Here is a 15450-nt window from a genome sequence, read left to right on the forward strand (position 1 = left end):
TTTGCTAGGGTGGGGAAACCCATGTGAACTAGGTTGATGGTATCTCAGATATAGTGCAGTAGCTCTGTGGCTCTTTGTAGGGGGGGGTTCACAAAAGGGACAATGGGTGCTGCCTGGCTCCTGGAGTTTTGTCTGGGAGGAAGCTGTTCACTGGTACTTGCCCTGATGCCAGACACTTTGGTTTCTCCCATATGCCACTGGAGGCCTTCCAGCTGCTGCCCCAGTGTTGGAGCCCAGAGGGAGTGAGTCTGCGTAAGTCCTAAGTCCATTGTGGGCCCTTTAAGAGGAGATGCCTGAGAATCCCACAGTTTATTCTGCTGTCTCAACCCCCACTGAATTTTATAGCCAGAAGTTATGGGGACTTATCATCTTGGCACTGGAACCCTGGGCTGGGTGGTCTGGTATGGGGGTGGGATCCTTTGCTCCTGAGAAACATCCCTCCCAATTTTTATCCACCACACATGGGTGTGGAATGGTCCCAGTGGCATCTCAGTGTTTCCATGTCTCTGTGTCTCTGTCCCTTCTACCTGTCTGAATGAATGTGATGTCTTTAATTCCTTGGTTGTCAGACTTCCACACAGCTCAATTTTCTTACAATTTTTGGTGATAGTTATTTTGTAATTTAGCTGTCATTTTTGCTGTAGATGTATGAGTAGGTGAGTCATGTTTACCTACGCCTCCATCCTGACCAGAAGTCTATCCCTGTGTTTTGATTACATAAAAAAATTTTCCTCCTTCTTTGTTTAAGCTAGTTTCTCTCACTTAGAATTTGAAACAGATTTGACTGATACAAGAGAAAAAAGTAAAAAAAGGTGATCCTCAGATATTTTGATAAAAATTTAGGGAGAAAGCTGGGTTGAGCTGAGAGGAGAATCATTTTACTTTTGAAATGCTGATTTTAAGTTAGTGGCAGGGCATGTATAGGGAAATATTCAATGATAACAATTTGTAATTTAGTCTCATAAGATGTGATTATGTTAGCTAACACTTATTGAGCTATTTCTATTTATTCTTTACCTGCATTAACTCAGTTAATCCTCCCAACATCCCACTTTATAGTTGAGAAAACTGAGATACATAAAGATGTTATAACTCTGTAAGGTGAAGCAATTATTGAGGTTTAGAGCCCAAGTACAAACCCAAGTGTAAGAAAGAGTGATTATAACTTTATATGTTCAAAATATCTCTGTGTGTGTACATACACATGTTTATTGGTGTGTTTGGGTACACATTGGTTAAGAATTCATAATCTTGCTTTAAAATTGAAACTTAAGGGAGACACAATCTTCCCATTTCTGCCCAATTATACAGTACATCTGGATCTATGCAATATATACGGTCACTTACTAACTGTTATCTCTCACAATAAGATCCTGGGGATTTTCAATGCCAATGGATAGGAAATATTATCAAATGGAATCCATTCCTGATTTTCTATAATTCTCTATCTTGTTTACTTGCTGATTCTTTCTTCTGCACCTGCATCAAAACAAAACCTGTACCTATTTTTGCATATGCATAAATTAATTTGTTTTGGATTTCTGCCCAAATTCCTCAACATATCAGCCTTATGGTACAATACTCACACCTATGTGCTTCTTATATGATGAAGAGTGACACATTTCCAATTGTCCTAGAATTGGTGGTTGTAGTCCTTGCTGGAAAGAAGTGGTGGTAAGTACCCCACATTCTAAAGAGAGCTGCCAATAATTGGGCTTGGACACATTGCTCAGGTTGGAGAATGGGAATTGCTTCCCCTCCAGTCCTTTTGCAGATGATATGAAGAGATGAATTGGAGGAGGAAGGAAGAAAAGAATGTCGTGTCTAGACTGTAGCAAGAGAGGTGGTTCCCTCTCCCTTATCCCTAACCAAACAACATGTGTTGGAGGTGTTCCTAGATAATTAGTCTTAGAGATTCAGGCTGACACCTCAGCCCCTAGTTGGTGTATGTTGACCTGCCTGCCTAACCTGGTACTGCCACTGGGGAAGTTGAACACCGCAAGAAAAACTTCTGTGCAGGTCTCTGCTATGTACTTCATGTTTGTGCACCCCAAATTCATATTTTGAAAGCCTAACTGCCAAAAGGATGGTATTAGGAGGTGTGGGGCCTTTGGCAAGTAATTGGGTTTTAAGGGTGGAGTCCTCATGTTGGGATTAGCGCCCTCATAAGAAGAGACATAGGAGAGCCTGCTTTCTCTCTCTCTGTTATCTCCACCATGTGAGGACACAGAGAAGACAGCATCTCTGAACTAGGAAGTAGATCCTCAACAGACATCAAATCTACTGTGTTTTTATCTTCTCAGCTTTCAGAACTGAGAGAGACAAATGTATGCTGTTTAAGCCGCCCAATGGTATTTTTTATGGTATTTTTGTATGTTGTATTTTTGTTTTAGTAACTTGAGTTGACTAAGATCCAAATCAGCAGATGCCAGCAGCAGCCACCAAACTGAGCCAAAATCAGACTAAAGATGTTTGCTCACCATGAAGAGCTGATTGGTTCCCTAGGAACAGCTCTGCACACTTACCATTACTCCTCCTTCCAATCATACTCTTGAGGTTAATAGATTGATAAATTTAATAAACACTTATAGAAGTGCTTTCTATGTATTAGGCACTGTCCCATATGATTACAAGTATATCAATGCATTAATCTGCCCAATGACCCTAATGGGGAAGATATTCTTATTATCTCTACTTTATAGATGAGGAAGCCAAGTCAGAGAGAGGTTAAGGGATTTGCTCAAAGTCACACAGCTAGGAAGTAGTGAAATCAGATTGAAGCAGGCAGTCTGGTTCCAAAGTCACTGCTCTTAACCTCTAAACTCCACCACCTCCACCACTACTTACACCCTCACCTACAGGCCTCCATGTTCACACACCCTTCAAAGGCTGGGGTGAGAAGTGACCAGGACCCTGCCCACTCAAAGACTCCCACGACACAAGGCTGGCTGGCTCTGGAGGAAAGGAAAGCAATGAGATTTAAATCAGGTATAAGAGGGGCAGGATTTTTAAACTGGCCTATCCTGGATTTTTAGTAACCAAAAACAACCAGAAAACTATCAAAGTTTCCCAGATGTAGTTAAGGGATAGGAATTTGACAAAGGCCAGTAAAAAGCAGGGAATGTGGGAAAAAATAAAACCTTCTCGTATTTATACCTTCTGAATTCAGACTGCTCCATAAATCAGCCACATACTGCAACAGCCATTGCCCTGACCATTATTTCCATGCTTTAGTCATGACTCAGCCATCACTGCTTCTCAGCCCTAAGTCATACCTTGCTGAAATACAGAGATGATCCAGAAGATACGACCCCACACCCTTGTTCTGGTGTTACAACTTCTCCCCCAATAACTTCTTGCCAGTCAGACTCCCAACCATTCTGGTTCTCAAAATCTGACATAATTGTAGACGGAAGAGCAGCTTCTGGGTGGCATTCAGTGCCTTGATACCCCTGGTCACACCTAGAGAGAGAGAGGGCCACATAAACAAGTCATAGTTTCATCTGTGATTGTCACAGCTGTGTGACATGGAACATTTCCTATGTCTCACTTTTGCTTTGGTCTCAGCATTCACACTAGATTTTTCTCTACAGTGTAAATCTGTATAAGTGATAGTAACAACCTTCAATTACTCACACTGCAAAAAAATGAATAGAATCCTTTCTTAAAAAAATAGTGCTGTAACAGTAGAATTGCGGCATCACATAGTAATGAAGAAGGATATGGGTGTGTGTTTGTGTGGGTGTGTGTGTTGGGCAGGAGGATAGAGGGATTTTCCTGTAGCCTTAAAAAGTCACATATAAATGCTTGCTCCACCAACATGTAACTCTGGCCATGATTTATAGTTGTTCCTTCTCATTAAATTACATCTCTGTTCGAGTCTTTAAGTATTCAAGTGTGTTCCTATTTCACCCTCATTAGCTATAATCACCAACTCCCCTTGTATGCAACCTTGAGCTTCTGGTGAAGTGGGGTAGGTAGGACAGCCTGTAGCAGCTGTTTGACTGGTGCTTTAAGACTGTCAGGGGAAAAGAAGGGAAGTCATCGAAAGGCTCTTTTAACACCAAAGAGAACTTTGGAGTTAATTAATAAACTCTGAAATTTAAACCCAAGAGGCCTGTTTGAAGTTAGATTTTGAAGTTTAGAATATATGGCTTTATACTAATTTAAATGTAACAATGTCTTCTACATCTACAATAAGAACAGAAGGGAGGTCATTCTCTCTTGGCTACTTCATTATCTGTCAGTCTATCCATTCAACTCTGATGCCAACGGCTGTAGCATCCCTGTAAACACAAATCCTGAGAAGCAGAGGATCTGTCACACTTTCTGATGCATGTACCTGCACATGCCATGGTCACAGGAGCCATGTCCGTTGCACATGTTTGGGCACTGCTGGCCGATGTAGATGCCGTCTAAAGCCCACTCATCTTGGGCGGTGTAATAGCTCTGACTCCACCGGAAGCGGGTGGCACTGGACCTAGAAACAGGTACAGTAATAAAAACAGTATTTTAACTGACACATGGTAATATAGGCAAAGAATGTTTGAGTTCAGATAACCAACTTTCTGGAACTTGTATTTAGCTGCCAATCATTTTTCTGTAGCAGTTTAATTTCCATTCAATTACTACCCAATTCAACAACTCTATCATGAAGGAAAGTTAAAAATCTTCTTATTTTGTATATACCCCATTTTAGTTTAATTTGAGACATTTTAAAGAAAACTAATTTTTTCATATTTTTTATTGTAGTTGCACAGAGATTTGACGCTAGGAAAACAAACAAAATAAGAAAGAATATTTAAGCAAAATAAAGATATATACTAAAAAACCTGTTTCATAAATGAAAATGTTAAGTGTTTAACTTAGAGTAGCACAATTTCTTATAATAAACACATTAGTAGTTATTGGAAGACTTTATATTGAGTTACCTCTCAATATAAAACTAAAGTTTTGTTTGGGGGTATTGTTTTGGGGGTGAGGGAACATGCTACAATATTGCAAGTATGAACATCTGGGTGTTAAATTCTGCTTATTATTTCTGACACATTAATGTGCTTAGCTTTCATGGACAAGCTGATGTTAAGTAAAGGTAAGTTGAACATCCATTACACATAGAGAAACACTAGGGACCTTAATTCATTTAGCCCAGATATAAACTCTAAAAAAAGAGAATATTTTGAGAGCAATATCCAGGTTTTTCTTTGTGAATGATCACAAAAATTTTTAAAAAAATTACATCACATTTTTCAGTTATGGACATTTTCAGGGATCCATGATTACTTCTTTTTGGTCAAAGGGAAAAACAAAGAACCCCCCTCCCCCAAGAAAAAATGTGGAATTAATGTGAGTGCTCAGTTTCATTGATTAAACCTTCCCCAAGCACACCATCTACAGATACACTTGATCTTGACAAATGTGAATCACCCGTTAAGGTCTACTGCATCAATTTCCCACATATTAAATACTCCCTAGGTACACACCAGACTGCTAAAATCCAGACTAAGTCCTTACTGTTTATTTTACCAATGATCTGTGACTAATAGGTTGCATTTTCTTTCCTAGTAGGGTATTTCCGTATTCACTAAGTGCTCCTAGTTGACACAGGTTTGCTGCATTTCAGAGCTCATAATCAGATGCAATTCCTTTATGGAAACAGCTTATATTTGTAACCTAACAGCCATCACAATTTTCACAGTCCCATTAAAAAATGGCTTTTAGAAAAGCCTACTATAAATATAGGTACATTGTCTTACAGCATAGAGCCCTACAGAAGAGAAGTAAATTCAGACTTGTGCACCGGTGTCATGAAAAGGAGAGACGGCTATATTCTTTTAAGACTCATAATCTGAGTCAGGTCTAGGGCCACAGGTGACTGACTAGGCTGTGAGCTCTTTTGGGGACAGAGATATCTTTTGTCTCAATAGTTTGCACGGGAACAGAAAAAAATTGTTGTACAAAAAATTCTGCTAAAAAAATGAGTCAATGAGTAAAGTGACAGGCCAAGAAAGGGCAGTCTATTTCTGACTTCTGGTAGGTAACGAAGTGAAGAATGTTCTAGGAGTTAGGGGACCTGACCCAGACGTTGGCTCTGCAATTTATCATCTGTGTGACCTTTAGTGAGAAATGTAAGCCTTGAGGGGCTACTCGTTCCTCACCTCTCAAATAAAGGGATTGGGCAAACCGATTTTTAGGATCCCTTCCAGCTCACAAATGTAATGATTGCTTTGGTGGTTTGTTGACCAAGGTGACAGTTTATTTCCTTTATAGTCACATGCCTGCATAAAACCCACAGCACACATTATTTTGAAGTTTTGATATTTCAACATTAAAATGCAGTTGGAGGGTTTTAGCAACCTGTCTTAGATCTCTCAGTCTATTTATGCTTCTGAACAGTCACACATGGACACATTCTAAATTCTTTTTCTGAGTAAACTGATCGTTACAATGTCTTATAAACTCTTGAAAAAGATAATATTTTCTCAAAATAAGAAGCTTAAAGTGGATTACTTCATTTAAAATTATAATCTACAGTTTAGTATATTATGTTAATTAACAGAAAAGGAAGCAAAAAGAGGTAGAATATTGGCTTCATATTTAGTGAGAAAAAAATTAGTCATGTGAGCAACCTCCAGCAGGTCACACGTGAGAATACGTGGTGTGATGTCACTGGTTTGTAGCTGCATCACTGATAAATATTTCCCTCAATACAAATATTTAATTTGCCAATCCTCTCTCTCTCTCGGTCACATTCTTAGGAGAAAAATCTTATGCATTTAAAAAAGTGGATAATGTTTTAATTGTTTTAGGTAAATTTTTTACTGGAGTCAGGTTGACTGGACTTCACAACCATCTAAGGACACTTCTCGTACCAACACTTTTTAGTGCTAACTAGCTCAGTTCCACTTCTTCAGAAATATACTTAGCCATCAACTGGAAAGCCACTGTCTAAAAATGTAGTACTATGTGTGGAAATAACTCATAGAACTTCTTTCACATCTCTTCCATATATACCTGTTAATAAAGGTACTCTTCCTTGAAGGATCTTAAACTTCAAACCAGAAGTCTTTTTATGAAGTCAGCTTCCATGGAATGATCAAGCCTCATAAAAGTCACTGACAGTGTAGACATTTTCACAACCAGCACAGAACTGAAGTTTTTATAAGATTGTTTTAAAGATGCAGATGCAAATGTCTGTACTTATGAAAAGAGCATTATAGAGAAAAAGGCATTTTAAGGGGATGGTACCAGCCTTTTGCACTTTGGACTGAGTCTGAAAGTGGGAATACTGAATCGTGAAATGAAGTTGACTTGCATTTAATGGATTCCCAAAAGCAACAAATCTTGACAGTCCTTTCTTCATTTGATCTCCTGCCCACCCAGTATAAACTTCCACACTAAAATAACATAAAACTGAGTCATCTCTTGATAGGTAACCTAAGGAATCAAAGTAAATGAGACTGACCAGGTATTGTATTTTCTACCTTCAGAGTTACTGTAATTCAATTTACCCAATTATTCTGAAACTCATTCAGTCTTTAAGTGTTGATTTGTTTATAGAGACAGCAACTAACAGCTGTTTCTGTCCCATTAGAGCCTGTTCTTATGTAAATGTCTCTCATAAAAACAAAATTAATTTTCATTGGGTAACAAATGCTCAGTCATATACAATAAATTTCTCTGAGCAGGTGTATACATATTAAATATTTCCACTCTAAGATGCCCTGTCTGGAATATTTTCTGAAGTTAACAGATCTATGATGATGCAGAGACCACATTTGCTTGTATGCATTCAATTTATAGTTGCATATGCTTACAACACAGTAGAACTAAGTGTTGCCAAAGGGAATAGAGCTTCAAACTAAACTTCACTCTCTTTCCCCAGTGTGTGAGGAAAACATGCTATTTGCATAAGTTTGAAATGAATATAATAAATAAAATTATCAAGAATGCCAAGGAGAATAAATGTACTTTATCCTTATAGCAGAGCTTTTAAACATAGATCCAAAACAATGATAATAACCAGTTGAAAACTATTTTTTTGAAACATAGTGATAATGTTTAGTTTAAGTACTAGTCAGTAGGAATGTTCAAATAAATATCCTATAAGGTTTTTTGTTTTAAAAAATATTTTGACATTCTTCACACAGGGATTGGAAAGATATTTGGAAAACATGATTCAATTATTTACCTACATGTATTTTAAGGCAAACAGTTGGAGGAATAATCTAGTCAATTTATTTTCTGTTTGCAAAAAGAGATACCTTATAATGAAACAACTCTTTAGTTCATTTAGACTTACAGAATTATAATTCTATTTAATTTTCCAACATTTAATGAGCACCCCAACTATGCATATAACAAAACAGCTTAAGAGTCAATTAATATATTTCCTTGCAAGTGTCTAATAAACATTGATGAGAACTGATCACCAAATCATTCAACTCAGTGAAAATAATAATGCAATATACAATCTGAGTGTAAAATAATCTGCAAAGATTTTTGGATAAATAATATTTTTGGATATAGCTTAAACTACATAAATTAGGAATAATGGTTTATGAAATAACGTCAGAAGAATGGAGGTTCCTCTGGTCTCTCCCCTTGAAGTTGTAACAAGTTGAACTGCTACAATTCAATAAGGGATTCCCTGCTGGAAATCTGTGCACTGGAACATCTCACAGAGGATGAATTATAGCGATGGGGGAGGAGGGAAGGGAGAAGAGCAGATACCAGTGCCTTGAAGGCAGCTGGGAGCTCGCGGTGGGTCTGAGAGAGGGGAGGAATAAGGTTGTAGCCTGCACTTCCTGCTGCCCCAAGAACAGAGAGATACAGGGAGTATTCCCGCTCCAGTGATGGGTACGCGCTGTGGCTGAGCCCAGTGAGAACGAGGAGGTGCCCTGGGGTTGTCTGGTGGCCTCCCCTGCCAGGCAGAAAAATAAAAGCCTAGAGCGTGGCTGCCTCTCCTCACCCTCCCAGAGAGAGCAGCAGGGCCCCAGAAGAAGCTGTTTTGGTGAGTGTTGGGCTATAGGGCACATTATCTGCAGCCCTGAGAAATGGAGAGGCAGAAGCATTTTTCCCTGAGTGGCAGGCACACGCTGTGGCTAACACCAGCGACGGGGGTGGGGATACAGGTGAGGCAGCTGAGGTCTGGCTGTCGTCATTACTGGGAGCAGAACAAAGCCACAAATGCACCTGTTGGCCTTATACAACCCAACTCACCGCAACCCAAAAGGGCTGTACTGCCAGCAGGGCCTGGTCGGAGGGGACGGAAATGAGATTAGAACCGCATCACCTACCACATTCCCTCATGGGGGTGGTGCCCTGAGACTGAGACGATCTGGTTACAGAGGAGACACCCACCTTCCCAAGTAACATTAGGCGTTTTCCACCACCTGGCAAAGATCTCAAAAGCCGGAACAGTGCACAAGAAACTAAAAATCTTGCGCTTTAGTGCCACCTTCTGGTTAACAGAGAAAGACTTCTTATCAGCACACTGGGGAAGTACCACACTTAAAAAAAAAAGGGCTTATTTCATTCTCATAGATGCTCAATCTATCCATCAAATACCATGAATAACCAAGGTAATGAGGCAGATCAGAAAGGAAGTAAAAAATCTCCAGAAAATAAACTTAAAGACATGGAAGACTGCAATTTAAATGACAGAGAATTCAAGATTGCAGTTCTGAAAAAACTCAATGAACACAGAGGGGAGGTTTAATGAACTCAGAAATAAAATCAATGAACAAAAGGACTACTTTGTGAAAGAGATTGAAACTTTAAAAAAACAAAAAGAATTTCTGGAGATGAACAACTCATTTAAAGAGATGGAGAATTAACTAGTGAGCTTAGGAAATAGAGCTGACCAGATGGAGGAAAGAATTAGTGATATTGAAGATAGAAATCTAAAAATGATGTAAATGGAAGAGAGATTTGAGAGTAAAACAATGAAATAACTCTACTATCTAGAGAACTACTTGACTCCAAATGAGGGAGCAATGTAAGAATAATGGGTATACCTGAAGGAGAAGAGAAAGTGAAGGAAACAGCCTATTCAAATGAATAGTTGATGAGAACTCCCAAATCTATGGAAAGAGATGAATCCTTGATTCTAAGAAGTGAACAGAACATCTAATTATCTCAATCCAAAAAGGCCTCTCTAATGTACATTATATTAAAACAGTCAAAATTAATGACAAAGAAAGAATTCTTAAGGCAGCCAGGGAAAGGAAGATGGTAATTTATAAAGAAATGCCATTAGATTATCACTGGATTGCTCAACAGTCACTCTACAAGCTAACAGAGAGTGGAATCAAATATTTAAACTATTAAAATAGAGAAATCACCATCCAAGAATACTATATCCAGCAAAGATTTCCTTTAGATATGAAGGAGAAATGAAGACTTTTCCAGGAAAAACCACAAACATGTGGAAATTAAACAGCATGCTACTAAAAAAACAACTGGATCAAAGGAGAAATAAAAGGAGAGATCAAAAGAGAAATAGAAAGAAATGAGAATGGCAATATGACATATCAACACTCCTGGGATGCAGCAAAAGCAGCAATAAGAAGGAAGTTTACATCCTTACAGGTCTATCTGAAGAAACAATAAAAATCCCAAATGAAGAACGTAACATTACATCTTAAGGAATTAGAAAAAGAAGAACAAATGAATCCCAAAGTCAGCAGAAGGAAGAAAATTAAAAAAAAATTAGATTAGAATGAAATGAAATAAAGAACAGAAAGACTATACAAAAAAAAAATAATGCAACAAAGAGCTAACCCCCTGGCTGGACTAACTAAGGAAAAAAGATAAAACACATATATAAACAAAATCAAATTAAAAAAGAGAAGAAATAAGAGAGAAGTTGCGACAGACACCTCAGAGATGCAAAGGATCATGCGAGAATACTATGAAAGATTATACACCACCAAATTCAATAACATAGGAGAAATGGACAAGCTCTCAGAAATATATAACCTTCCTAGACTGGAAAATGTAAATAGACTGATCAACAGTAAGTAAATTGAAACAATTATCAAAAACCTGCCCAAAAAGTAAAAGTCCAGGACCAGAGGGCTTCACTAGTGCATTTTACCAAACATTCAGAGATTTAATTCCTATCCTTCTCAAGCTCTTTTGAAAAGTTGGCCCTGGCTGTCGTGGCTCAGTTGACTGGAGTGTCGTCCCATAGACTGAAAGGTCACAGTTTTGATTCCCTATCAGGGCACAGGCCCAGGTTGCAGGTTTGGTCCCTGGTTGGGGTGTGTAAGAGAAGGCAACCAATTGATGTTTCTCTCTCACATCAATGTTTCTCTCTCTTTCTCCCCAACTTCCTCTTTCTCTAAAATAAATTTTTAAAAAAGTCCTTGGGTAAGCATAAGAAGAAAAAAGAAAAAATTCTTCCACAAAATTGAAGAAGAGGCAATACTTCCTAATGCATTATATGAGGCCAATGTTACCCTGGTACCAAAACCTGGCAAGGATAACACGAAAAAAGAAAAATACAGACCAATGTGTCTGATGAATACAGATGTAAAAATCCTAAACAAAATACTAGCAAATCAAATACAACAATACATTAAAAAATAATACATCAGGATCAAGTGGGGTTCATCAGGGGGCACAAAGAGGGTTGAAGATATGCAAATCGATCAATGTGAAACACCACACTAACAAAATGAAAGAAAAAAAATCACACGATCACATCAATATATACAGAAAAAACATTTGACAAGATACGAGATCAATTTATCATTAAAGCACTCAATAAAATGGGTATAGAAATAAAATACTTCAACATAATAAAGGCCATATACGACACACCCTCAGCTAATATCATACTCAATAATGAAAACCTGAAAGCTTTCCTTCTAAGATCAGAAACAAGATACAGATGCCCACCCTCACCACTCTTATTCAGCATAATATGAAAGTCCTGCCTAGAGCAATCAGGCAAGAGAAAGAAATAAAAGGCATCCAAATTGGAAAGGAAAAAGTAAAATAGTCGCTTTTTGTAGGTTACATCATTCTTTCTATAGAAAACCTTTAAGACTCTACCAAAAACTATTAAAAGCAATAAACAAATACAGCAAAGTTGCAGGATACAAAACCAATGTACCCAAATTCATTGCATTCCTACATACTAACAATGAAATGTCAGAAAAGAAATAAAAAACATCTTTTTAAATTAAAAAAACAAACAAAAACCCATCTCCTTTTAAAATTGACACACACAAAAAATAAAATACCTAGGAATAAAGTTAACAAAAAATGTGAAGAACCTATACACTGAAAACTACAAGATATTATTAAGAGAAATTGAAGAATACACAAAGAAAAAAAGATATTTTGTGTACATGGATTGGAAGAATCAACAGTTAATATGGCCATATGATCCAAGGCAATACACAGACTTAACAATCCCCATGAAAATCCCAATGATATTTTTTAAAGAAATAGAAGAAAAAATCATCAGATTTGCACAGAACCACAAAAGACTCCGAATAGCCAAAGTAATCTTGTGAAAAAAGAATGAAGCTGGAGGCATCAAACTCCCTCATTTCAAATTATCCTACAAAGCAACAATAATCCAAATGGTATTGGCAGAAAAACAGACACACAGACTAATGGAACAGAACCGAGAGCTCAGAAATAAACCCACATGTTTATGGGCAAATAATTTTTGACAAAGGAGCCAAAAACCCACAATAGAGAAAAGAAAACCTCTTCAATAAGTGGTGGTGGGAAAATTTGAAAGCCACATGCAAAAGAATAAAACTAGACTACAGTTTGTTCCTATGTACAAAAATTAATTCAAAATGGATCAAAGACCTAAATATAAGATCTGAAACAATAAATTACATAGAAGAAAACATAGGCACTAAACTCATGGATCTTGGGTGTAAAGAAGATTTTATGAATTTGACTTCAAAGGCAAGGGAAGTAAAAGCAAAATTAAATAAGTGGGAGTACAAAAAACTAAAAAGCTTCTGCCCAGCAGAAGAAACCGCCTCAAAACAAAAAGGCAACCAACCAAATTGGAGATGATATTTGAAAACAGCCCATCTGATAAAGGGTGAATATCCAAAATTTATAAAGAACTCATACAACTCAACACCAAAAAAATAAACACTCCATTTAGAATATGGGCAGAGGACCTGAACAGACACTTCTCCCAGGAAGGCATACCAATGGCCAACAGATACAAGAAAAGATGCTTAACCTCACTAGCTATTAGCGAAATGCAAATCAAACTACAGTGAGATACCATCTGTTAAAATAGGTATTATAAACAAGACAAGTAAGTGTTGGAGAGGTTGTGGAGAAAAAGGAACCCTCATTCACTGCTGGTGGGAATGTAAACTGGTAGAGACACAATGGAAAATAGTACAGAGGTTACACACACACACACACACACACACCTTAGCAGAGTGATTACCAGAGGGAAAAGGGGGTGGGGGAAGGTAGAAGAGGGTAAAAAAGTAACAAATGGTCATGGAAGGAGACTTGATTTGGGTGGTGAACACATAATACAATATACAGATAATGTATTGTAGAATGGTACACTTAAAACCTACATAATTTATTAACCAATGTCACTCCAACAAATTTAATATGAAATTTTAAAAAGGAGTCCAAAAAAGTCATTTAACAATAGAATTACCATATGACCCAGCAACTCTTCTTCTCAGTATCTACCTGAAAAATTTGCAAACATTTATTGGTAAAGATATATGTACCTCTATGTTCATTGCAGTGTTATTCATGGTGGCCAAGACACGGAAATAACCTGTGTCCTGTGATAGAGGATTAGATAAAGCAGATGTGGCACATATATACAATGGAATACTACTTAGCCATTAGAAAAGATGAAATACTGCCATTTGCGACAACAAGGATAGATCTTGAGAGTATCATGTTAAGTGAAATAAGTCAGTCAGAAAAAGCCAAGAATCATATGATTTCACTCACATGTGGGATATAAAACTGAAAGTAACAGATGAACAAGCAAACACAAACTCAGACACAGACAATAGTATGGTTACCAGAGGGCTGGGGGCTGGGAGGAGGTAGAAAAGGATAAAGGGGGTCAAATATATGGTAATGAAAGAAGAGTTGACTTTGGGTGGTGAACACACAATGTAATACACAGAAGATGTATTACAGAATTGTACACTTGAACCCTATATAATTTTATTAAACAATATCACTCCAATAAATTTAATTAAAAATAATAGTTTGTATCATTTCCAGGGATGAAAAGATACCTCTAAAATATACTACCAATATTATCTTACCATCATAATTTTGAAATAGTACCCACATGTCAATGAACAAAAATCAGCATATTTTAAATAATGAGGGTAATATACCTAATGGTGAAATAATGAAAAAAATAAATCTTAGTAGCTTTGTAGCAAGTTTGACCAGTATTTCAACATTTTGATGTGTTGTTTTGTATCTTGATAGATGTACTTGTAATATCATTGAAATTAAATATGTCTTGATTATATTCCCAGCAGGAGACATAAAAAAATAGGATGTTACAGAAAGTGGCTATTTATTATACAAAGCATGAACAGAGTATCCAGAAGATGGCTCACAGTTGGATATAAAAAATCTGTGGAAATAAAATTTCAAGCAGACAACTGACATAATAATCAATCCTTAAAAATCATCATGAAGGCATTCTTCTATAATGCAATAATTCAATCTTCAACTAAGGGAGGTATAATAATTCTAAGTTATTATTTAATCATTTTAGTGTAGAGCCTAACCTTTATATAATCTAAGAAGAACTTGGAAGGCAGATACCTTAGAAAATATTATTCTTGTCTCTTTTATGCTTTTTCTATTACACAGATCACAGAATCTTAGAGTTCCAGAACTGTAGGGACCTTTAAGATCAACCAATGAAACACCTTTATTATACTGATAAGGAATCAATCTTGAAAAGGTGAACAATTAAAGTCATGTGGTTAATTGATCATTGGCAGAGACATACTGAGAATTCAGGCCTTCTAATTTCTAGTCCAAAGCTCTTTCCTAGGCAAGCTCAACCTGTCTCAGGACTTTCAACAGTATTCTGAGTGTTTAACTCTTCAGCCCAAACCTCTTTACTGAGCTCCAGATTCATAAGTACAATTGGCTTCTTGACAGTTCTGCTTGGAAGATAATTATCTCAAACTTCACATCACTTAAAAAAAATTAAAGTATAGCTGACAATAATGATATATTAGCTTCAAGTGTTGTATAACATAGTGATTCCACATTTATATATCTAATGTGATCACCACAATAAATCTAGTAACCATGTCACTATGCAAAGTTTTCATGCTATTATTGACTACATACCCCTTCATCTTTTTAAAAATTGTATTTTATTGTCTATGCTATTACAGTTATCCCAAATTTTTCCCCCTTGTCCCCCTCCTTCCGGCCCCC

General features: G+C 37.1%; 1 protein-coding gene across 1 annotated transcript in view; it reads right to left on the minus strand.

The window, feature by feature from the left end:
• RELN (reelin) overlaps positions 1-15450 on the minus strand; it is a 581497-nt gene that overhangs the window by 127536 nt on the left and 438511 nt on the right. Inside the window, exons 23-24 of the mRNA XM_024557430.3 lie at positions 4343-4480; positions 3276-3462 (exon numbers count right to left, since the gene is read on the minus strand). Coding sequence (XP_024413198.2) covers positions 3276-3462; positions 4343-4480 — 325 coding nt within the window. The remainder of the gene's footprint in view (positions 1-3275; positions 3463-4342; positions 4481-15450) is intronic.

Source organism: Desmodus rotundus, chromosome 6 (assembly GCF_022682495.2).
Source record: "Desmodus rotundus isolate HL8 chromosome 6, HLdesRot8A.1, whole genome shotgun sequence".
Classification (NCBI taxonomy): Eukaryota; Metazoa; Chordata; class Mammalia; order Chiroptera; family Phyllostomidae; genus Desmodus; species Desmodus rotundus.